The 23,948-nt window shown below is 36.1% G+C and overlaps 1 protein-coding gene across 1 annotated transcript; it reads left to right on the top strand.

The window, feature by feature from the left end:
• Positions 1 to 929: 929 nt before the first annotated feature.
• On the top strand, positions 930 to 22,848 carry LOC582684 (coiled-coil domain-containing protein 33). The gene is made up of 21 exons (XM_011681954.2): positions 930 to 978; positions 2,179 to 2,514; positions 2,907 to 3,136; positions 3,644 to 3,844; positions 4,318 to 4,469; positions 5,103 to 5,266; positions 6,340 to 6,449; positions 7,151 to 7,344; positions 7,983 to 8,103; positions 8,742 to 8,871; positions 9,793 to 9,926; positions 10,958 to 11,029; positions 11,611 to 11,817; positions 17,331 to 17,482; positions 18,116 to 18,390; positions 18,857 to 18,945; positions 19,643 to 19,832; positions 20,354 to 20,445; positions 20,929 to 21,015; positions 21,641 to 21,763; positions 22,387 to 22,848. The coding sequence occupies exons 2-21, from the start codon at positions 2,247 to 2,249 to the stop codon at positions 22,477 to 22,479; spliced, it is 3,084 nt and encodes a 1,027-aa protein (XP_011680256.2). The 5' UTR covers positions 930 to 978; positions 2,179 to 2,246; the 3' UTR covers positions 22,480 to 22,848.
• The last annotated feature ends 1,100 nt before the right edge of the window (positions 22,849 to 23,948 follow it).

Below are 23,948 nucleotides of genomic sequence, written 5' to 3'. Positions count from 1 at the left end.
GTTTTATGATACATCATCATAAAAGGGGATATTCGTCATGAAAACTAATGTAATTTATAATCATATTCGAATGACTTTATAACGTTTAATTTAATTGAATTTAACACAAACATAAAAGAATGCTGAAATGTCTCCAGACACAAACTTTGGTTGAATGATCGAGGCGATATTGTATGTCCAGGGATACCTATTACCTGATCGAAGTGCGTGTGTGGGTATGAGGGGAGCCGGGGATTGCATGGGGGCACATTTTAATTACAGATTCCATCATTCCTGCATGGGATCCGACGGATGCCTCCATCATCATTTTGGCAACTTCTACGTCTATGGTAATATCAACGCCTGTTCAGCATCTAGATGAGGGTAAAGCATAGAGTTGTTATATACAGCTCTATGTGGTACAGTTCCTGGAAAGGGAACTATATTGATTCATTAAGAGCCACCTTGAACCAGTTTAACTCTCATATCCCTGCTTGAACTGCTCCAAAGAAGGCAGAAATGAATTTAAAAATAAGCTCAGTCTGAGTTCAATTCGTTCGATTCAATTCGTTTATTACAATAATATATCTTTTAATAAATATCTGGTGATTACTGATCTGTGATTCTTGGGCACCTGGGGGAGGGGGGGGGTTGTTACCAAAAATACCCTCATATCGATGATGTAATTAGTTTTCTTCAAGGAAATACATTTATTTAAAATATCTTCTAAAGAAGAAAAAATAAAAATTAAAAAAAAATCACAATTATTTTTATTTTTTAATAAAATATCTTGTAATATTTTTTGTACTGTATTTGAAAAACAAGATTCAAAACTTTTTAATTTAAAAAAAACGTCAGAAATTTGACTAAAATCTAAGTCACAACGCCTTATTTCTCACTAAGATTAGCAAATGATCGAGAGCGCTACAGTGTAGTGGCCGTGGAGCTCCAGCTTCACGAAACTATGACAACAATTTGGATCTGTTGGTGGAAAAGACTGTGTGAGTGGATGTTTTTGCATGTCTTTGATACAATAATATTTTAAATGCAGAGAGATATTGAATACCTTATAAATGCATTTCTTTAATTCAAGGGATACAATTAATTAACTTGCAAGGTGCAGCTGAGGCGAAGGCGAAGCTCTTGCAGCAATCACTAACTTGTCCCACCAGTCGACAGGCGCAGGCCCTGCCTCAGCTCGGGTGGTAGGGAGATTTAGCGCTCGCGATGATCACGAACTGCGCACAGCTCACAGTGAAGAAGAAGCGGCTCTTCGCCTATCGCCAGGATTGATGCTTGCTCGACGTTATATTTCGAATTTAAATTTTCTTAAGTAATATTTCAAACATCAGAGAGTTTAATTAATTGTATTTTACTGTGCCATTTAGGTGTCGTAAATTGTCACTAGACAGTGGCGATATATTGAGTTTAATTCTGTTGAGTTTTGTCCAGTGCATGGTGTGAGAGTTTTGAGAATCAACAAACATTAAAAAATAAGACAAGTAAATAGGGGGTGTCTTAATTTCACACAAACTATAGAGTATAGTATGATGAGTGATGTTGAGCATGTGTCGCTGACACTGTGTGTAGAGCTATGTGAGAAATTGATAGTAATCACTATCACTAGCATGCCCTTAATTGTATAAAGAAAGATATAGGTAGTCAGTAATGCTTTAATGTAAGACTCATTGCTATACCATGCAGTTTATGGCTATATTAAGGTTTTGCAAAACACTTGTTCCTTTGAAAGAGTGAGAAAAGGGGAGGCCATGTGATGCAATGAAGGACTACTACTGTGTGGAGCACATAGTGGCTTCCTTTTTCATGTTAATTACCAGTTTATATTAAATAATAACAACAAATTAAAACTAAAAATACATAAAGATAATAATAAATAAAAAATGAAAAAACATGTGAAAGACTTCATGATCTGATTGGCATTATAAAGTAGTTAATGCAGTGCCCAGCATGTTGAACATGCAAAATCATGTTGTGATGAAGATATGAATGATAGTCAAAGCAGTCATGAAAATCATACTTAAGTTTCTACCCATGAACTAAAAAATGGGGTGTTGCAACAAAATGTCTACTAGCAATCTCTTCTTTTTTTCTTCTTTGTAATGCTAAGTCTAGTTTGTTAAGTACTGAAGAATTATTTGGTTTATAGGAATCTAATAAACTTTTGATTAATTTCAACAGGACTTCAATTGGTCAATTAAGTCAAGTCAAGAGCATGCAGATGTGGGACAAGTTCTTGAAAATAAACCATGAGTCCTGCTGCAGATAACCCCTTTGTCTTCACATTCAAACTCAACAATGTCCTCATCAATGTTTTGGGAAACGTCTTCTTAAGGCTTACCATCTCGGCTTCATCCAGGAAGGATTTAGTAAAGGAGGTCGTCTACCAATCTGGAGAGTCTGAAGAAGAGGTCAAAGATCACATTTTCATCACTGATGTTGTGGCAATATCTTCAGAGAACCAGGATGGATACATCTCATTTGCCAAAAATAATGTCACGTTTTATTTGCCCAAAGGTAATTTGATGTTGTGTAGACTTTTGACATTATATTTCCCTATCTTATAACTTTGAAAGTGAAGAAACTTTGAATTATTTAGAATACATCTCCTCTTTTATTTGATATGTCAACGTGGGAATCTTGCTGTATGGGTGAAAGGCTCATAAACAATACTTCACTTTGTATTTACATGTAAGTAAGAACCATCATAGTAAAAATAATGCAAATTTCATCATAAAGGGGATGATTTTGTTATAGTATTTTTTTTCTCTCCTCCTCCTCCTGTTCCTACAATGATACACATTAAAACAAATCCTCTTCAGAGTCGTTTATTCGGTTACAAAATACATTTAACAACAAATAATTCAAACAAAAGTATACATACACATTGTATTTATTTATATATTTAGACTTATGCCAAAATGGAAAAGGAAAAGAAGTGACCCTTGAGATAGCAGCCTATGATCAGACAGAGAACAAGAAGATAGCTGAGTCCTCATTCCTCATTTATCCAAGGGGAAAGAAAAGCTCACATGCAGGGACCAGTGAGGAGATCTACAGGCAATCAGGAGAACTGTTACTCGTCACTAAACTTCCAGAGGAATCCATTCTCGTCCAGCTTGGAATAGTGAAATATGAAGTTAGTATAAAGGGCTTTCTGTAATGAACTCGATCTGCTTGGTTCTAAACCACTAAAGCCTGCATTTTAGTTACGATTTAACCTTGTACTGGGTCTAAGTTGGCCTATGTTGAGTTATTGTGTTAGAAATCTTAGAGTGGGGTTAAGTTGTTGCTTTGATATAACAGTAGACTTTAATAGGTCAAGCCCTATACTATATTTTGTAAAATACATTCCTGAGTATTTATTTCACAATTTAACAATAACTCGAGTTACTTGCATCATGTAATTAATCAAGTTAAAAGGTACACCAGTGTAATGAAGACAGTACGGTATATAATAATTTTTTTTAATTATAAGCGTGGACAGTATGATCATCATGATGAAGACCTAGAATGTTTAAAATGTATCATGACTTACAATTTTGTATAGTGATAAGAAATGACATTTTATAAACCGTCTGTGTGGACATTTTTATGACATTCTAGATGTGTATTAATTCATTGTAATGTATATTTTTTCTTTTAGGCTAGTCTTCGATCGCAAGAGCTTCCCTCACCTATCCCCTCCACCCCGTCCCCTCTCCCCTCCCCTACTATGGTTCCAACCCCTCAGCCGGAACCCCTGCCAGAAGACCGGCCAGAACCTCTCCCTGTGGCTTTACCAGAACCAGAGCCGGAACTAGTACTCAGGCAGCGCACCCCCACCCCTCCTCCTGTGCCACCTGTGGTAAGTCGTGCTAAGTGCAAGAGTCGTGTAGGATACATTTCAATGTTTACATGGTTCAGGCTGCTCGGAAACATCACATTTATTCCATCTATTCTTACATGTATCCCTGTTGTAAATTATTATGATCCATGATATGCATTTGTTGATTATCACTGCACACATCATACCTTTCCTTCAAAGATGCGTGATTTCGGCTGGGTTAGTTGGTTATTTGATAAACGATTTACTCTTTCCCCATTTCTTGCCATGCAATGAGCGGTGCCATTCAGATTTTGTTAATATGCTCCTTGTCATTCAGTAATTTTAAAATTTATATCTGGATATGTTTGTCAGAATGAAACATGAAATAGTTTTAATCAGACCACAAAAATCAATGCATGTTCTTTTCCAGGTATTATTATCCTATCCATTAATTATCACAATACATTTAAGTGAATTATGTTTTCTTTACCTCTGTTTGGCCTCTATCCCAGGTGACATTTGACCCTCCAAAGCGTAGAGAACCTAGCAGACCATCGGGTATGATAGCACTACCCAACCTGGTGGAGGTGGTGGTGGTTGTGCATGCTGCCAGTGGGTTGTCTGCCCTGCGAGACAATTCTACCCCTCGCCCTTATGTTCTAGGGTAAGTGCCCAGGGAGCAGGTCTTTTGTCATAGACATAGAGTCGTCTATTTCCATGTGTATATATTGTGTTATGATCGCTGACACCGGATTCGATTGAATTACTAATTAGTATGTGTGCAAGTCTACCAGGCAGCGAAACTTGATGGGACACATATGGCAAATACCTGAGCTTGCCAATCCTATTAACATTATTGGGTAACACACTACTTCTCTGAGGTAGAAAACATAAATCCATATATTGAACGTTACTATATTCTTCCAGTTATATGACCCATGCTTTGACACCAACATTTCCTACACTAACAGAATACTGACTAACATCATAAGAGGAGGACCTCTTACTGTACCCAACCCTAAATGTAACCTCAAACCCAACCCCTACTCTTAATCTCTACTTTTGATGACACAAAGCCCTGAGCAATTGACAGAATATATGTGGTACAGTCAAACCTGTCTATAGCGACCGCCAGAGTGAAACACAAAAAGTGGTCTTTGTAGACAGGTGGTCATTGTAGACAGGTTTCCTTTAGTACATGTTTCATTGAGAAACCATTATCAAGGGGAACAAAAAATGTGTAGACAGGTGGTCACTAAAGCTGGTTTGACTGTATTACCATTCTTCCATGTTGTAGGAAGATTCTACCAGGTTCTTCCAAGGGCAGGGCAGCTGTACCTCATACCCAGACCCCTTGGCAGAGCACCCATTCTACCGTTGCTCCTACCATGAGTCCTATATGGGAGGAGGTGATATGCTGTAAGATCCCGGCTGCTGATAGTTGCTCAACTCAGTCTGATGGTAAGAACTAGGAACTTTGTGTTAAAATTCTTTATAAAGGGTATAAGAGTTACCAAATAGATTAGAATTGCTGGTTTTAACAGTTTTTGGGGTGGGAATGTTACATGCTTGTACGTATTGGCTGCTTCTTGTATCTTAACTATTAATCTGATGGTGAGAACTAGAGACTAAGTTCGTAGTAAAACCCTGTTGGTAATTAGCGTTCTCAGTCTTATTGGGATTTTTTACTAGTCCTGTATAGGAGGATATTATATGCTCAAAGATATCTGCTGCCAAAAGTGCTAACTTAACTCTGTCTACTGGTAAAAAAAATAGAGCCTTAATTTGTAGTAAAACAATTAGGGTAATTAAAGTTACCAAATAGATATAACTGCGATTACTCCAATGGAGGATTTATATGCTGTAAGATACCTGCTGCTTTCATAGTACCTCAGCTCAGTCTAATGGTATTTAAAGACCTAAGAACTCATTAGTAAATGGTCATAACCCTCTTATTAATCAGAAATACCACTTGTATTGAAAAATGAGCATCATCCCTTTCTTGGAATAAGTTAAATGGTGGAAGCTAGCTACCTCCTGCAGATAGCACTCCATACACAGTTTGATATTTAAAGCCAATTTTGTTGTTGAAAGTAGTAACAGTTATTTAAGCAAGGTTTGCGGTAACACCACATACCGTATTCTTTTGTTTGAAATTTGACCGTTTTCACTTGTAATTGGATATTACTATCATTGTTCCATATAAAGATGCATATTCTGTCGATATGGAACTTTCGCCTGTTTGTATACCTGGGCCCTGTTTCATAAAACTTGTTATCAATAATAAATGCTAAATTTCTATGGCAAATTTACTTTCAGCCAATCAAATGCCATGATTTCAGTAGCTTATAACAGTTTTGTAACTTGATATTTACAACTAGTTGTATGAAACAGGGCCTTGCTCTAACGTGTTTCAACTGATCCTGGTATAGGATTTGGTTTCAAGTGGCACCAGTCTTTCTAGTTTCCATTATGATAAAGAATTATATGGTATGCAATGAAAACATATATCTCTCCTTGTTCAAACTTTGCAGTTCTGACGTTGAAGATTGTTGATCAACCTACCAAGACTGACATCTCAACCTTTGAGCTCTCACTGTCTTTGCTTGAACCATTTCATCATTATCACTTAGACCTAGTACAGGTAAGATACTGATATTCCTTCTTAGTTTAGGCTACAATAACTGATTGAAAGCAATACTGGTTGAATGAAGAAGTGTAGAAATAGGCACAAATAATGATACAATTGCACTCTTCAAATGAGGTATTTTTGGAAGCTCAGTACATTAGCAAATTCAAACGAGAAATTGACAGAGTTTAGAAATGTAACATTTGTGATAAAGGGAGGATCGACAATTTAAATAGTATTTGCCTTAGCTTTGCAGTGTTAAAGCTTTTAACCCTAAAGGCTGAAAGACCTTAACAGAATCGAATGCTTATTTGCGGTTCATTGATAATTTACGTTAGCATGCAGCCAGGGCTTTACGCTAACCTTTTTGAAGAATTATTGTCATAATTACTTATTCTGCATCATTAACAATTATACTTACCACTTATAACAGGGCTCCACACTAACCTTTTTTGGAATGAAGTCCGGATGGAACTTTTAACAGTTGGATCAAGCTAAATCTGAATCTGATGATATATGGCTCAACACTCCTGGTGGAGTACAACGAGTTGGACTAAGTTTATAAATGAATGATAAAATAATGCGATTGAAAATGCTGTTACAGATGAGCCTTGAATGCGTTAAAATCATGAATGTTAATGATACATGGTGGCGGGTAAAGAGTTTCAGTTGTAAGTATTTTTTCTGAGGCTTCTCTATTATTTCTGTTCATCCAGGCTGTACCTCTATCACCCAGTGCAATCCATCTCTACATCACTATCTATCGCAAGCTGAGCATGCTACCAGAATGTGGAGATTTCTCCTTCCATGGTCTGGAAGTAAGACTAGTATCCTTGGACCGTCGTCTGTACGATGCTATGGGCTCCATCATGGCTGTCACAAAGATAGTTCCTGACTACCAGAAGTACAGGTAGGTGAAACTTGTCACAAAAGTTTATGTCATCTTGAAATCAATGTAAATTCCATTCTTCTGAAATAAATGCATTTTGACAGATCATCAAAGTGTTGTGTGGAGGGTAAGAGATATAAGAGAATGAGATTATATTTAAAGCCTTGAAACTGATATGTCTGACATTTTAGTATGTTGTAGAGGTGTCGTGGTTATAGTGGATATGTCATTGGACTGTGGGTCACGAGGTCTGCGATTCAAGTCCTGCCAAGGCACTTATGTCCTTTGGGAAGACATTAAACTACATTTGCCAGCCTCAACCCTGGTGATGTAAAAGGGTACCTGGCAGGAACTATTTCCTTGAAATGCTAGAGTACCATGATAATGGAAGCCATGTTAAAGGCTGGGGTAATACTTGTGGAACGGCAGGAGTGTCAAGTCTGACAGGCATGAGCGCTATACAGTCAAACCTGCTTTAGTGACCCCCTGTCTACAAAGACCGCTTTTTTGTTTCCCTTGAAAATGGTTTCTCATTGAAACATGTACTAAAGGAGCCTGTCTACAAAACCACCTGTCTACAAAGACCACTTTTTGTGTTTCCCTTGGGCGGTCGCTATAGACAGGTTGACTGTATTATTATTATTATTATTGTTTTTCAGAGATGCTTTTCGTGAGCACACCCACCTGCTGAGTGTGGAGCCCTTGGTAGTGGAGATGCCCGTCCCACATCCCTCCTCATTCCTGACAGCAACAAGGGGGAAGCATCAGGGCTATTCACAGGTGAGAAAAAGAAAGAAAAAAAAAGAAAAGGCAAAACCAGAATGTAGAAATCATATTCATCAGTATCCTCTGTATATCCATCTTTTTTATATGGGCACTATGTTCTGTTATGGTTAGGGTCGGTAGTTTGATGCTATGTTAGATCCTAATAAGAAGTATAGGGGTTCATGTCCAAAAAAATATTAAAGTTTAACTTTGACAAAATTAGTTTATGGGTAGTTGCTTAGCAACTTCAGGCAAAACTCCAGAATGTCATATAAATATAATGGTTTTTGCTTGCAGTGTGAACGCCCCGCATGTTGAGTGTTCTTTGTGGTACTTGTCACTGTGTGTGTTAGCACGGAAGCCAGGAGAGTCACGTGAACCAAAAACAGAAAAAAAATTCACTTGTGTTTCTAAGGCAAGCATTTACACTGCAAAAACAAGGAGTTTCCACAGACATTTAAAAAACCACACTCCAGAGGTGGGGGTGGGGTTTTTTTTTATTTGGGTTATTCATCGTGATTATGGGTAGTTTCCTAGCAATTATTTCAGACAATACTCCAGAATGTCATAAAAATTATCATTTTTGCTTGCTGTGTGAATGCCCCTCATGTTAAGTGTTATTAATGGTAATGATTGTTCTTATCTTTCTACAGCTTTGGCTAGCAGATGTTTCAGATAATATGCAGTGGGATCACTCCTTTGTCTTCTGTCATGAGAGAGAGCTAGCGTCCATGTTTGTCAGTACAGCGGCTGTGGTTATTGAGCTCTATGATGTCAACTCAGGTGGGACTATGGTCTTTTTGAAAAAGTTTAAGTGTGGCCCGATATTTTCGTGTACAGATACTTTCAAAGATGACAGAAAAACATAAGTTTTCATATCGTTCAGATATGACTAGGTAGACCACAGCAAAATAGCCTCCATGATTTTTTTAAAATGTGTAAATGGCAATGGCTGCAACAAAGGTTCTGTGCATATTCACCAAGCACTTGTTTTGTTTTAGATACAGAAACGTTATGCTAATTATTACATTTTATATCATCGTTAAAAAAAAAACCTGCCGCATCATATCTGATCAAGGCATAAAGGTCATTGTGCACCTATCCCATCCCTGGACTTAGAGTGAAATCCAACGCTAATAGCAAACTACCGGTACTCTAGAAAGAAAGCAGATTTATGAAATAGGACAAAAAATAAGAAAGTTATGAATTTTCGAATGCTGTAACCGCTAGATGTATGGGCACCGTCTTCAAATTGGCCGAGTCTGTAATGTCACTTTGACAAATTTTCTGACAATTTTCCTATTTGTTCCAACAATTTTTTTTCCTTCAAAATCTATGACTCAGGAGTGTCATTTCTTTTTAGAGAATCTTTAGAAATTTGCTACCAAAATCAATTTTGAGTAGTGCCCCTATGGAGAAGGCGTTTAGGAAACAGATTTTTATGGTATTTTTGTACACAACAAACAGGAGAGTGACTACAATTACATTACTGATTTGAAATTCGCATAGTTTTAGAGATCTCATATTTCGAACCCTCATAACTTTCTTATTATTGGTCCGATTTTTTTTCAAACTTTCGGCATTCTGTTTCTCTTATTTTTCCGCTTTCATACAAATGAAATTAATACAAAATTGGTTTGCCTTTTTATACGCAAGGTATAACGAGAGTCGTTTCAATTTTTTAATTTTTTTCTTCGTTTACAGCCTTTGATGGCACGATGTGGCACCCTCACAGACCCATTGGTTTTGCTGTGGTTCTCTTGGACAACAGGGTTTATAATGCTCTGACCAACAACAGAGGGAAGTTAGGGGTCAGGATTCCTAATGTACCTCTTCAGGTGAGGAATTATTTTGGTACAGTAGAATGAATTAAAAAACGGGAGAATGGATCTGTCATTATCAGATGCAATGATGCAATACCTCATTGGTATAGATATAGAGATATTGCAAAGGCATGAATGTTTTGTAATTCTATAATTTAAAGATAAACTCCAGTACTGGTAAAAAAAAAAATAATAATTCTCACAAAATCAAACGAAACTTACACTGAATGTTCAAGATTACAAATAAATGACATGTGCCAAACAATTTTGGAAGAAAATGTATACTGGCTAAGTAATGAGCATAGAAAGACAAGGAAATCAAGCCAGTAGCCCCGACACCATGTGTGTTGTCCCATATATAGCTTTCTATGTGAGTGCTTGTTACTTTACCAAGACTCGGTCAAATTTATTATGATTTTGATGACTCCAGAACCTTGCAGTGCACACCAATACTTACATGCTACATGATCAACTGTTTCTGATCCTTTCCACACCTTTTCTTTTACAATGCAATCGCATTACCACTACTCAAGTTTATCTTTAATAATAATGAAGCCGTAGAAGAAAAGAAGGAGGGGGTTGCATAGCAGGTCTGTGCTTGTTGTTGTTGATATATTTTTATTTTTCTGTTGACTCAAAATATCTTTTATTGAATTTTGTCTTTTTATATGAATGTGTATATTTCTATTTATGTATCCATATACCATGTAAATACAACAAATTTCCATTGCTGAATGGACAATAAAGATGTATCTAATGAACTTTATTTAACAGAAAAAGTCAATTAAGGAGAGTACAGTTAAAAAAACAGTCAATACAAAGTTATCAAAGAATTAATTGAAATTATTTTGATCGCATTTGTAGAAAAGATTGAAAAATCGGCGTCATTGATTTATCTGAAAACACCAAGAAACATGGTTTATTTCTCTGCCTGGATATTAAAGCCATTTCAGAAAGAAATAATTTTTTTCGTTCCCCCCCCCCCTCCCTGTTTATGAAAATGAAGATGTAGAATAGCATATTTTTTTGATGTTTTTCCCCCATAGATGTGTGTTCTACCAACTCACGGCAAGAAAACTCCCTCACTCTCTCTTGCACTCAGGCTACTTACATCTCGGGTAAGTCACAATTCATGATGACCTCTTCACAGGTCATGATCTACTCAATTATGTTATTACTGCTGCAGTAATCAATGTATAGTCTTTGACAAGGGATGTTTCTGTAGTAACAAAAAACATTGTTTAGCATTAATGAGCAGCTTGCTTGCTTAAATATACGCTTCATAATCTAACAGTTTTAGCCAAAAGAAGAACATTGCCAGTTGCCATTTATTTTCACAATAAGATTGATATTGCTTTGTTGTACTTGTGAATATGTTTGTGGTCAAGTGTTTTTCTTATTCTTATTTGAATCTGAGTGCACAATCGGCAGCCATTTATATTTCTTGTTTCATAACCAACACTCCAGATTTAATAATAATAATAATAATATTCAGCTTTTATAAAGCGTTTAATACATCTCAGACGTCTCTAAGCACTATACAGATATACTACTACCCGGTCATTGGATTCAGTGCTTGTCCGCGTACATTGTGTGCACAATCTCCACTCCCTGGGGAGCATTCCAGCCAGGTATTACTTGACGCTCAAAAACTGTTTGATCCAAATAATCACTTTTTCTCTTTCTGTTCCCTATTTAGGTCCCAGATTCTTTGCCCTCTGTGTCCAAATTGGACACCCTTCCGTCCGTGGATGGTTTTACATCTCCTGAAACTCCTGAAGATCTTCTACCCCCAATCGAACCAACCTGGGGAGGCTTGAACCCTGAACCTGCATATTCTCCACCCACCACACCTTTGCCCCAACCTCTCTATGATTTGGTGATCATAGATACCCGGAAAAAACTGGTAAGTTGATTAATGTTTTTTGTTTATTTGTTATTGATAGCCCTTTCAGTAGTGAAGAAGCATCATATAAAGAATTATATGATAACCACATAGTGAATGGGACATGCACACCTGATAAGAATTATGAATAAAAAAGATTTGATTGGTTATACAAATGGCAAAGATCAGCTTGAGTTCTGGTTATGATAGAAAAAAAATTCTCACAGAATCCAACAAAATGCACCCTGAATATTCAAGATAAAAAATAAATGACATGTGCCAAACGATTTTGGTAGAAAATGTTTAGGGGCTGAGTAATGAGCCTGGAAAGATAAGGAAATCAAGGTAAGTGTGTGCTAAACACAGGTCACTACGGTATGTGCAAATGAGAGTTGTGGTTTTTATTGAAGATGATTTCTTATTTTACTGGTTCAAGCACTCAATTTACTGCAGGATAAAAAATCCACAATGAATGATAGCCATGTTCTCTCGACAGACGGTTCCCTATGCAGAGCTCAAGATTACCAAGAAGACAAACACTTGTTGAAATATTGTCTTCCTAAATGAAATGGAAAGTTAATTGTGGCATTATTTTGCAGTTTCATATTGTACAATTTTATGAAATATTATGTCCTTAACCCTGCAACATTGCTTTTTAGAAGAATCACTTTGAGATCACTTTTATTGGGAAATGACAAATACTTTCTTGAAGTTTATAGGCAAGGCACTACACTAACTTTTTTGCTGGGAAAGGCGCACCGGTTGGACTTTTTTGAGTCTGCTATGCATAAGCCCTATTAAAGATATCAAAAATTTCACTGTCTGAACTTTGATTTGGGGTGCCCTTGTATCACGGTACACTGCTAGTGTTGAGCCCTGCTATAGGGGATGAATTGAAGATTTTTTTTAAAGTACTGTATTTGCCGGCGCAAAGGCCACAGTATTTTTGGAAGAGAAAATATCAAAAAGTCGGGGTGCGGCCTTTACGGCGAAGGAGTAAAAAAAAAAAAAAAAAAAAAAAATCAAGTCAAAACCAGCACGAATTTGCACGTATGGGACTACTTACGGTACAATAACTATACCACTATGGTACACTACAGGACATTTCAACACATCTTACCGACAATTTTATCTTGCATTGTTGACATGAATATGAAAATAAATTCCTAAACAAACATTTGCCGATAGATCTTGATCTAAGTTCGTGCCAGTGCATTGCAAAAGTCGCCATATTGTTTTTCCATTTCATGCAGTTTCGCATTACACCGTACATTGTGGTAGGGGTATATCGGACACCAAATCTGCCCGCGATCACTTTTTGAGCTAAATTCCCGGTAAATTATAAGAATATTGATGAATTTGGTATCAGTTTGTAAAAAAAAAAATAGTGTTTTACGAGAAAATTACAATTATTTTGTTTTGTCCGTTGGTTTTTTTTTTTTTCCCCCTCTTTGAAATGTCAAAGTTGGGGTGTGGCCTATGCGGCGGTGCGGCCTTATCGCCGGCAAATACGGTATGCAATATATAACGAAATATATGTGTCGAAGAATTTTTTGTTTTCATTGTGTGTTAGTGTTTTTTGACTGAGTTGATAAATAAAAATCTGGTAGTCATTGTACTTTTGTGATGATGGTGCCATGGTGCCAAAACTCCTTTTTGTCAATTGGTCCTAAACTTAAGTCTCTGTCTGTCTCTTATAATTATGGCTTAGTTTCATCATGCACCTAATTGAGATTTAAGTGTGTATAAGTTGAATCTGTTGGGACCAGAAACAAAATGATTCAACTAAGATAGTGGACCCCTTTGAAAAACATCTATAAGCTGACAAGGGCAGTCTATCCCATGAGTGGTGAATAATTATCAAATCAAATAAATAATAAATGCTTCGCATAGTCTAGTTTAGGGAAAATTTGGCTTGCCCTAATTTGAGATAATAACAGAGTTCACTTTATTTATGTATGTATTGTTGAATGGTAGGACAGTGAAATGATCAAAGATTCTTAGTATGTTTTTTTCAACAAATTATCAAAGACCTGAAATCTGTGTGAAAGGATTTTAGCATGATTTAAAGTGAATGACAACTTAACCATGTAAAGTGTGTCCTGTTTATTTGAATTTTAATACTCATTTATATAAATTACATGTATGAGATCACATGTGCATTAACAAATTATTGATGTAGCCTCGTATGCATTATGAGAATTTATCATTTCTACATCATGACACAGTTTTGCATTACATCATCAATTACCGGTAGTGGGAAATTCAAGATTCTTATTATTTCATTAATTAATCAATATATATATTCTTTTATTTGTTTATTTAATGTATATATGTACATGTATGTATGCATGTACAGTATATACATTTGTTGTATTTTTGTATTTGTATTTTTTTCATTAATATATTTTTGTTTTATATATATATATATATATGTATATATCTTTTTTTAAATTTATTTTTGGGGGGGTTATTGGGATTCTCTTTTGTTTTGGATCACAATCCAATGCAATCTATATCTAAATCCTAAAGCAAAACATTACACTATCTTTCATCAGGCAGAGCTTCATTGTCACAGATATGTGAGCATACTTTGGGTGATGTAGGGGTAAACAGGTTTTATGTACATTTCCTCTAAAGTGGTTGATTCAACACTGTAATCATGTACTGTATATATATATATATATATCTTTATATATATGGGGGGGGGGGATCTGTCAGAGAGAGCGAGAGAGAGAGAGAGAGAGAGAGGGAGAGAGATAAAAATTAGTATATGAAAGAGCTAGAGAGAAAACTAACAAGATGAACAATCATTGTTATGCAATGTGATGATATATGTGCCGATGTAAAGGCGAATTTTCTCTTGCACTTCTATGTAATGCATTTTATTTTTTTAAGACTTGTTCATTTGAGTATCATAGAAAACATAAATAGAAAATATATGCCTATGAAATATTTTTTTCTTAATTAAATGACAAAAAATATAAATTTAAAAAAGATGAGATCCAAATGTATTACAAAAATGAGAAAACTCACTGAGGAGAGACCTTGGGAAGGGAGAAATTTTCAAGAAAGAGAAAGAGGATCGGGGATGAAATTAAAATGTACGAGACAGAGAAGAAAGAAATAAAGAAACTGATAGAGAAAGGAAAGGGAGGAGAAAATGCATTATGGCAATAGGAAATCCCATCATCCAACTCAGTGACCATTCATTGACTTCTAATCAGTGTCTTGTCAGAAATCAATACCACAGTTCACACTTCTCACAATGAAGCACCTGCTTGTAGTACAGTCAGGTGGAATAGACTTGTCTACTTTTTAACAGGGGTGAGTGGGTTGATCAGTTTGGGAGGTGATAACATCTTGACAGTTTTCATAGCAATATCAGGGTTGGACCCTATGATCTATCATAATTAAATTCTTGAATTGTCTTTCTTTTAAACTTTTGTTTGTTTACATTCTATGTTTAATTTTTTCTTACAATACAATTCTACAGTCCTTACCTACTTAAAAACTTATAATCCTTGTTAACATTTTTTGTTCACCCTTTGAGGAAAATGGATCAGTCCTATATGCTTGGTTGCCTGGGTAGTGTATAAACAGTATGATCCCATTGGGGTGTGGGAAGGCCACGATCTTTGATCCGAAATCCAGCTTTCTTTCACTGTGTGTGTTTGTCTTTTCAAAGATCCACATTGAATAGGGAGAGAGATTTAGAGCAGCTATTTTTTGTCATACACTAAACAGTACATAGTGAGTGTTATGACGTGCTTGTGTATATATAGTGCAGTAGTCTGTCTGAATAGTTTGATACATTACAGAATAAGCTAGCTCTTGCCAAAAGTGGTCTTTTAATTGAAGTTTAGATAAAAATATTCTTGGAATATGAGTGGAGGTGCATATTACAGACCTTTTACAGCTGATCTAGAAGTGAGTACAGCTTATTAGCTTTGATATTTCTGAAAATAGGATAAATCTTGAAAGATATATCCCACTTACTATATAGTGCATTGATTTTGACTGTGACTTAGTGTATAATTGTTTTCTACTCCATTTCAGTAAGAATTGTTTGGGTAATGTTGTGTAGGTTTTTAGGAGCATTTATTTAGATTAAAGCTAGATTATTGAATCATGAAAGTGCAAAATATTAAGTACATGTCCATTTGTCAATCTTTTTTTGTGTGTGTGCCTGTTTATTTAACAGGCACATTTTTTTTTTAAAGGGAAGTCGTCCCTGATATTAACTTGGTTTTGATAGAAACAGAAAATGAGAGGAACATTTGCTCTGAACTACAAAAAGAAAAGGACTTTTACACTCATTCATGTACCTTAAATATAATTATTGCAAATTTGTTTCTAGTCAACCCCCTGTATGGAAAAAAATCTATTCATTCATCAAAATCAAAGAAAATGAAAGTTTGTAAAATAATATGGACGAAGCAAGTGGAGAGCAGGGGCGGATCTAGCTTTTTGCCAAGGGGGGGGGGGGGGGGGGGGGTTTCGTGGTGGTACGTCTATGGTTTGACCCAGTGGCGGATCAACGATTTTCCAAAAATCGCGCCGTTTTACTGTTTTTTTCCTTTTTTTGTTATTTTTTCTTTTTCCCCCTGTTTTTCATTGATTGGCCGCCCAAGGGGGGGGGGGGGGGTTTAAACCGCCAAAACCCCCTAGATCCGCCCCTGGAGAGAAGCTCACAAAATATGTCACAGCGCTGCCAATTCTGAATTTGTGTTTGATTGGTCGTCAATTCAAAATTTCATATCGAAAGTTGCTCAAACTTTCACTTGCCTGTTCCTCGATCATTTGTCCACTTTTGTTAAACCCAATATCAGGGTGGAATTCCCCGCTTAGAATACTACGTGAAAGAATAGGCCTTCATTGTTCCTACATGTAGACCTACCATGTACCATAATTCAGCGAGACAACCTTGTACAGTTTTACAATATATATATTTCATTACGATAATTTCAATTTTACATGTAAATCACCACACTGCCAATCCTGTGTTTTAGTGTGTGTATAAAGATGTATCATTTCAGGATCTTATTTATTCATGAGCCTATAGCTCTCCTTCTACACCTTGTAAATTATTAATCTGCTTTGATCATGAAGCTAACAACTTCACAGTCTCCTTGGATACATAAGAGTAGGCTGTCAGTGTAAATGATAGATTGTTCTGAGGGACTCGAAATTGACTTGAGAATTGATTGCTTTTGAAGGGAAGGAGGGAGAGAGGGTGGAAAGGAAGGAAGGAGGGAGGGAGGGAGAGATGGTGGGAGTGGGGGTGGAAGGGAAGGATGGATGGAGTTAGGGTGGGAGGGAAGCAGGGGAGGGAGGGATTGAGGATGGGAGTGAATGGGAGGGGATGAGGGTCTGAGGGAAGGAATGAAGGGAAGGAGGGAGGGCAGTGGGAGAGACATTGTAAAAATTTTCATTCTCTGACAGTTAATATAATTTTATAAATATTCACTTTTAATATTTAATCTGTATGCCTATTTAGAGTTATATGAATATTTATTTTTATTTCCAAACAGTCCTTGAAAGATGATGACCTCCCACCTAGTGATGCTCTTCAGAATCTTCTGGATTCCAATCCACAAGACCGCTTGGTTCAGCCCGGGGAGAAGCCTACATCAACCAAGGGACTGATACCCACCAGGCTTCCTCCTCCTTCAGACAAGCCACAGTGAGTTAGACTGTAGACTTGAGATACAGAATTTTTGTGTGATTCGTCATGTAAAACTCTATAGCCTCTTCATAGATACTATCTGCACATGTGCAGTTAAAGGATATTTGTACAAAATTGTAAAACCCACCGAGTTTAATATTGGATACGTATTCATGAAAGTATGATATTTGAGGTTATTTGTATCATTTGCTATATACAGATAGTAAAAATGTGTCTTTTGTACCAATAGGTTTGATTTTTTATCATAAATGAACTGTTATATTAGGCTTATCTTCCAAAGGAACAACCGTACGGTGATTGCCCATGGTTCTGCTCATGGAAGGAAAGAAAGCTATTTTTAGCTCAAAGTCTGTATAAAAATGTACATGTAGCACAGTATTTGCAGTCAGTGCTTGGATCTGCTGCCCATGGTGTTTAAAGCATTATATCGTTCCATACTAAAATGGGGATGGGCCACCATGTCTCATTGTGTACAATATTCTTAATCTTTGAGGAAAGACATTCAAAACGAAATTTCTGATTTTCAACTTGACTCACTTTCTAACTAATTTGAATGACAAAGAACACTTGATATGATTTTCAATTTCAATTCTTTGATGAAAAATTATACTTTTTTTTTGTTATGTATAGATCAAGAGAGCCAAAATCTCCTGTCGGTGGCGGTCAAAATGATCAGACACTTATGAACCTGATCGACTCACAGCAACGGGAGATCGAGAGCTATCGACAGGCCATGAAGAGGATGGGCGAGGAAGTGATCAAGCAGCAGGACGCCCTCACGAGGTTAGAGACAGACAACTCACGTCTCCGTCAGCAGGCCAACATGTACGAGGATACGACCAGGGCAATGGTGACTGATGCTAAGCTGGAGGGTATGAGCAAGGCAGAGATGCTTGAGAAATACGGTAAGGAAATTATTGCATTGTAATACTTGAGTACCCTTTCAAGGGGTTTAATCCAGTACTTCCTACTTGCTTTACAAGTGTGGAGGTTAATTTTAAAATGATGAAAAGTAATTTCATTCATTTTTAGATTTATATTATCTGTTGCAAATTTGAAATAGTATTTTAAAGCATTTATGTACCAAGGAAAAAATAATTAGTTTATGCACAATAGTTGGTGGGAAGAGCAACATACCTTCAATATCTTTTTGAAATATATGTGTAGTTATATGCCCAGAAGTGACCTGACCAGAAGACCAAGTACATGTACATTGCCTATAAGAAAGAGCAAAGAAATTGGAATACTGTGTGTACATTGTAGCATCTTATATATTCTAATCATAGGTTAGATATGTGTGCTTTTATTTTCTCTGTTCCATTATGAAGAGAGTTAATCTAATTAATTCTAATGTTTATACCTACCATGCAGTGACATTGAAGAGGTCCCTCTCTAAACAGGTCGCAGAAGCAGCAAACTACAGAGAGAAACTACTTCATGCTCAGAACGACCTCATCAAGGTACGTCTTAAACATCAAACTTGTATGAATTGTTTATTAATTTATTTACTTATTTTATTCTTGTTGTGGGGTTCATTCACTGGACTTTTGGTCCAAGGGTTTAGGATTCAAATCCCAGCCTGGCATTGGCATCCTATGGCAAGACATTAATCCATATTTGCCACTCTCCACCCAGTTGTTGAATGGGTACCCACAAAAGTCATCACAGTTTGCTCAGCATTGTCAGTATCTTTAAAGTTGTGCCTGGCTTGAAATCTCCCCAGGGAGTAGAGAATGTGCATACATTGTGTGCGGGCCAGCCTGAATCAATGACTGTGGTAATAATATATCTGTAAAGTTCTTAGAGACATCCTTGATCAAGTAAGTGTTGCATAAACCCAGAATATAATTATTAGTAACTCAATAGAATTTATCTTTTGAATCTGTATTGACTTTTACAAGCACTTTCATAGGGAGATGAAATGTAACTCATCTGTACTAGTTTATAGGAGGGATTAGACCACTCTGCAAGGTCACTGGACAGGTGGCTATCTCATCAACTCAGCTCTCAATTAACATTATAAAAAGAGGATCATGGGGGACCAATGGTCACCGATTAGGCATTGTTTATAGAGGGAGCAAGTAGCTACAAGTAGTACAGTGTGGCTTTAAAGAAACTTTAAAGAAACTAATGAATAACTGGTCTTTGTTTTTCCAGCACAATGACAGGGAGAAGCATTATCTGGACCAGCAGGAGGCCTCGCTGTCACAGTCTAAGCTCCTGCAGGAGAGGCAGGGGAAGGTGGTGAAGCTGGAGCAGGCTTGCAGGGAGCAGGAGAAAGCCCTAGAGAAGATGGACCGAGCACTGAAAGCCAAACAAGGCAAGCAAGGGGTTCGCTTTAAAGAAGGTAGGAGCTAGGGCCCACGATCATCACTGTCAGTAGCTTGTATGTTTGATGGAATTGTTATTTTGTAAATCTAGAATGCTGAAACAACGTACTGGAGGAGATGGTGAAAGATCTGAAACTACTGGTCAAGAAAGTGCACTTGTTAAAGTTTTCTTATTACTGTGATAACTCTTAAAAATTTAACCAATATCAACAAAACTTGGCTTGAGTAGATGTGTGTATAAGCATGAAAAGATTAAATCAAGAGTTTCAGTTTGTGAGGGAAGATGCTAAAGGTCACAGGATCATTGACCAATGAACATACATATTACAGGCAGAGAGATACATATAACTTGCATCCATTTTGTCAATGTTTTTTTGTATTAACGGTAGTTTTTCATATCACAATCAAAGAACCCATTTTGAATTTTCAGAAGAAAGTCAAGCTTCTACCTACGACACGTGAAGGATTGATTGGTCCTTTGCTTGTTGTCATGGTAATATGTATAATTTATCATTAGTATACTCTCTCTTTGTTGTAGAATCCCAGGAGACAGCAGCACTAGCAGCTGAGAATGCCAGATTGAAAGCAGAACTAGAACACATGAAAGCTCTCTCTGCTTCTCAGCCGAGGGTAAGGGAATTGTAACTCCTGACAAATAAGCAATAATGGTGTTAATTATCTCTCTCTGTAATGTTTCTTTATAACTATGACCATTTGAGGGAAGAGACAATTACTTTGCAGAATCTTTGTATGGATCGTATGAATCGAATCATGGTCATTAATATACTCCACATTACTTAACACACCATTCTCATATGTTAAAAAAACATGACACCTATATCTAATTCATTTCCATTTAATTGATATTTCTGAAATGTTGATTACCTCATATATATTATCTTATTGAATTATGTATCAAATAGCTATACAACTGTATGTTCTATGTTTATATGTTATGCCCTGCTTTGGCAAATCCATTGTTATGGGCCATGTTTGCTATATTGTGATATTTGTCTGTATAATTATGATCTATTTGTACCCGCACTGTCTATTTTTATTTTAAAATAAATTCTAGGTCAATTCTTTCAAAATTTTTACTTTTTCATCTACCAGGGAGGTTCCGCAAATGAAGCAGAGAAGCTCAGGATGCAGTTCATGTTGGAGAGAACTGAGGGTAGAGTGTCATCATTAGAAAAAGAGGTGAGAAATATAATTATTGTTTTTGTAAAAATACGCTATATATGATTTTTTTTTATTATCATTGTAATGTTACAACAATACATAAGTTCATAATTAGCACATGGATCAAATGACTCTGAATATCCACAGATATTTTAAACATGGAGAATTCCCACTTTGTGCATTTTAGTATAATCACTGCCAAAGTCATGGAGGTGCTTCATGAATACATTTTGTTTGCCTTGAGAAGAATACTTCCACCTGTGCTCCATAGAATGTATTGTATATAATGCAGAAATGAGGAGTCAAAAGTTTGGTTGGTATTAATGCATTTTAGCCAAATATGGTTTATTGTTATGGCTCAAATTTTTTATGTATCTTTATGTCTTCCCGGTAGAATTTGATTTGGTATCTTACAAAGTTGAAATGATATAATAATAGAAATAGCAATACATGTAGCTTGCTAAGAAATAGCCTCTCTTAGAAATGTAAGGATGCATGCTCTTTACAAAGGAGATGATGATGATAGATAAAATATATATACGCATGCATGGTTGCATTCTTCTTTTTTTAAGAAGAGGAAAAGGAGTCCTAATCAATGAAGTAACTAATCAGAAGTCTCACATATTTACTCTTTCTATTTCAGCTACTGGATAAAGCCAAAGAGTGGGGCAAAGAGAAAGCTAGCATATCACTGAGATCAGATGATTCTCTAAGGCAACGCTCGTTACCTCCCCTGCCATATTATGACAGAGGAAAACCCCGGCAGGTGAGTCAGTCAACCTAGTAAATGATGCTTAGTTCAGTCCAAGAGAAGAAATAACTGATGAATAATAATTCTTGAATAGATTTTGTCATCTGTTCTTGCAGTCAAAATGTTTATGCCCATTTAAACACTAGGCAACTGCTAGGGCTTGTGCTGTGGCAAAATAAATTATATGGTGTGTGCTTGCTTCATATTTCTGTATTTTATTACACACGTACAGATCAGGGGATTAGCTAGGGGCCAGTATCGGGCAAATCTATGTGTTTGTGCCCACAACACTGCCTCATGTCAAACTCTTATCACATTAAAGAGTCTTTGTCTTTTTAGGATGGAAATTCTGTTTTTTTGTATAGAATCATTGATGTGGCTTAGCATCGACTCTCAATTAGAGTAAGGAATCTTGCAACGCATTTCGAAAAGTCTGATTTATGAATGCCGTCTACGATTGTGTGTAAAAAAAGGAGTAGTTTTCAGGACAGCTGTTTCCCATCACCCTACCACTTGCAAAGGGTTAATTGAGCATCCAGTAGGCATTGTGTCTGAGTTGTGGCACATCTGATCTAGAATAATTCATTAATATATTCTTCTTTTCTCTTTCTTGACCCCCCCCCCCCCCCTCCCCACAGGACTACAATGATGCATACACTGATAGATCATATGATGCCAGAAGACCTAGACTGGGATATGGGACCCCAACAAGACTAAGTCCTCTCTACTAGACCAACATCAGCGCCTCTCTCCTGGACCATGCAAAGGCATACCCAACCCTATAACCTTAAACCTAAGCTAATACCCAATTGCGACCCAGATTCTTACCCGATAGTTTTGATAAAATGAAGCCTTGAGATATTGTCACTCAGGTATTTGTAGGAGAATACTTGTTTCATCATGAAAATGTAGAGGAGTTATATTTATTGTAATTGTTTAGTTCACAGTGCCTGTTGAAGTATTCCCACTATGACATCACATATAGTGACTGAATTGCAGATGAGAAGATCTCCATTTCAATAGTGATCAAACAGTGCTAGAACCCTTGTAATTAAATCCTTGTTATTGATATTTTTAATGGTTGAAGTACTACTAGCAGATTGATTAAAGCTGTTATTTAAAACTGTATTCAGATGATGCCATCCAAGGTTATGCTTCTTCTCGGTGCTTGAAAAGAATAAAATCCGTCCAAACAAGCATCTTCTATCCAAGGTTACAGTTCATAAGTTTATTTTAGTATGTTTATAGTACTGTTACTGTCTTTTTAAAAACATTTTATACCTCCGTCAACTCATCAATTAAACATACATCTCTTTTCATATTTGTACCTTGTATGTACGTAAAGGTACTATAATTTGTTACAGTTCATTCAGAATTATTGATAGTGTGCTATATATATAACTATTTCACTTCTTTGACTTTGAAGTATTTGGCAAGTGCACAACGGAAGTCATAGATATATGTACAAATTAACAAGTGTGGGGAAAAGTTCACTGAAGTACATTTTTGTGAAGTATATATTTTGCTTCTCCACTTCTTATTTACTTTATAGAGTAGTAACAAGTTGTGCTGTTTAATAATATGTGCTTATAATGGTCTTGCCAGTATATGCGATTTAATGTTTTTGTATATGGAGGTATATACCATAGATTTATAGTTGTATAATTGTGAATATGAAATTATGCTGTTGACCTAAGGTTTATTTACAGAACAGAGTTATATATTTCTTACATCAAAATTAGATGAAGTCATAAATTTGTTCAAATTTATAAACAATAATCAAATACTTCATGACGTGGCATAAGAGCAAAAATTATTGATTGAGTTATGGTGTGTATTTGAATCAATTAACGACCACATTAATTTTTACTTTTTTTTTAGTAGAGCTTCAAATCCAGATTTTAAAAAAGATATGAGGATAAGTTTTAATCTTTATGTTATCTATGACATACATTAATGTAAGCAAAACATATGAATAGACTGAAATAAATTATATGAGTAAAATGTATTTGTCTCAAATGTATAGTTTAGCTCATTTTAGTTCAATTTATTGGTCATCATGCACAAAAATCAGAGTATAATTGGCATACAAATTATTTTCTAGCTGTTTCCATAAAAAATACAAGGTGTCAAATAAACATGTATTAACATAGAATCACAAATGAGAATAATCAACATTTAACAAATATTTTATATGTAA

Source organism: Strongylocentrotus purpuratus, unplaced genomic scaffold (genome assembly GCF_000002235.5).
Source record: "Strongylocentrotus purpuratus isolate Spur 01 unplaced genomic scaffold, Spur_5.0 spur5_scaffold_14, whole genome shotgun sequence".
Lineage (NCBI taxonomy): Eukaryota > Metazoa > Echinodermata > Echinoidea > Camarodonta > Strongylocentrotidae > Strongylocentrotus > Strongylocentrotus purpuratus.
Note: the sequence above shows the minus strand (reverse complement) of the source record. Positions and strands in the feature narration are given on the sequence as shown.

Excerpts from the sequence above, each read along its gene's own strand:
- LOC582684 (XM_011681954.2), top strand. The coding sequence starts at position 2,247 with ATGAGTCCTGCTGCAGATAACCCCTTTGTCTTCACATTCAAACTCAAC. Across the intron at positions 7,345-7,982 it reads CCTGACTACCAGAAGTACAG|AGATGCTTTTCGTGAGCACA; the intron begins GTAGGTGAAACT and ends ATTGTTTTTCAG. Across the intron at positions 11,030-11,610 it reads TCAGGCTACTTACATCTCGG|GTCCCAGATTCTTTGCCCTC; the intron begins GTAAGTCACAAT and ends TTCCCTATTTAG.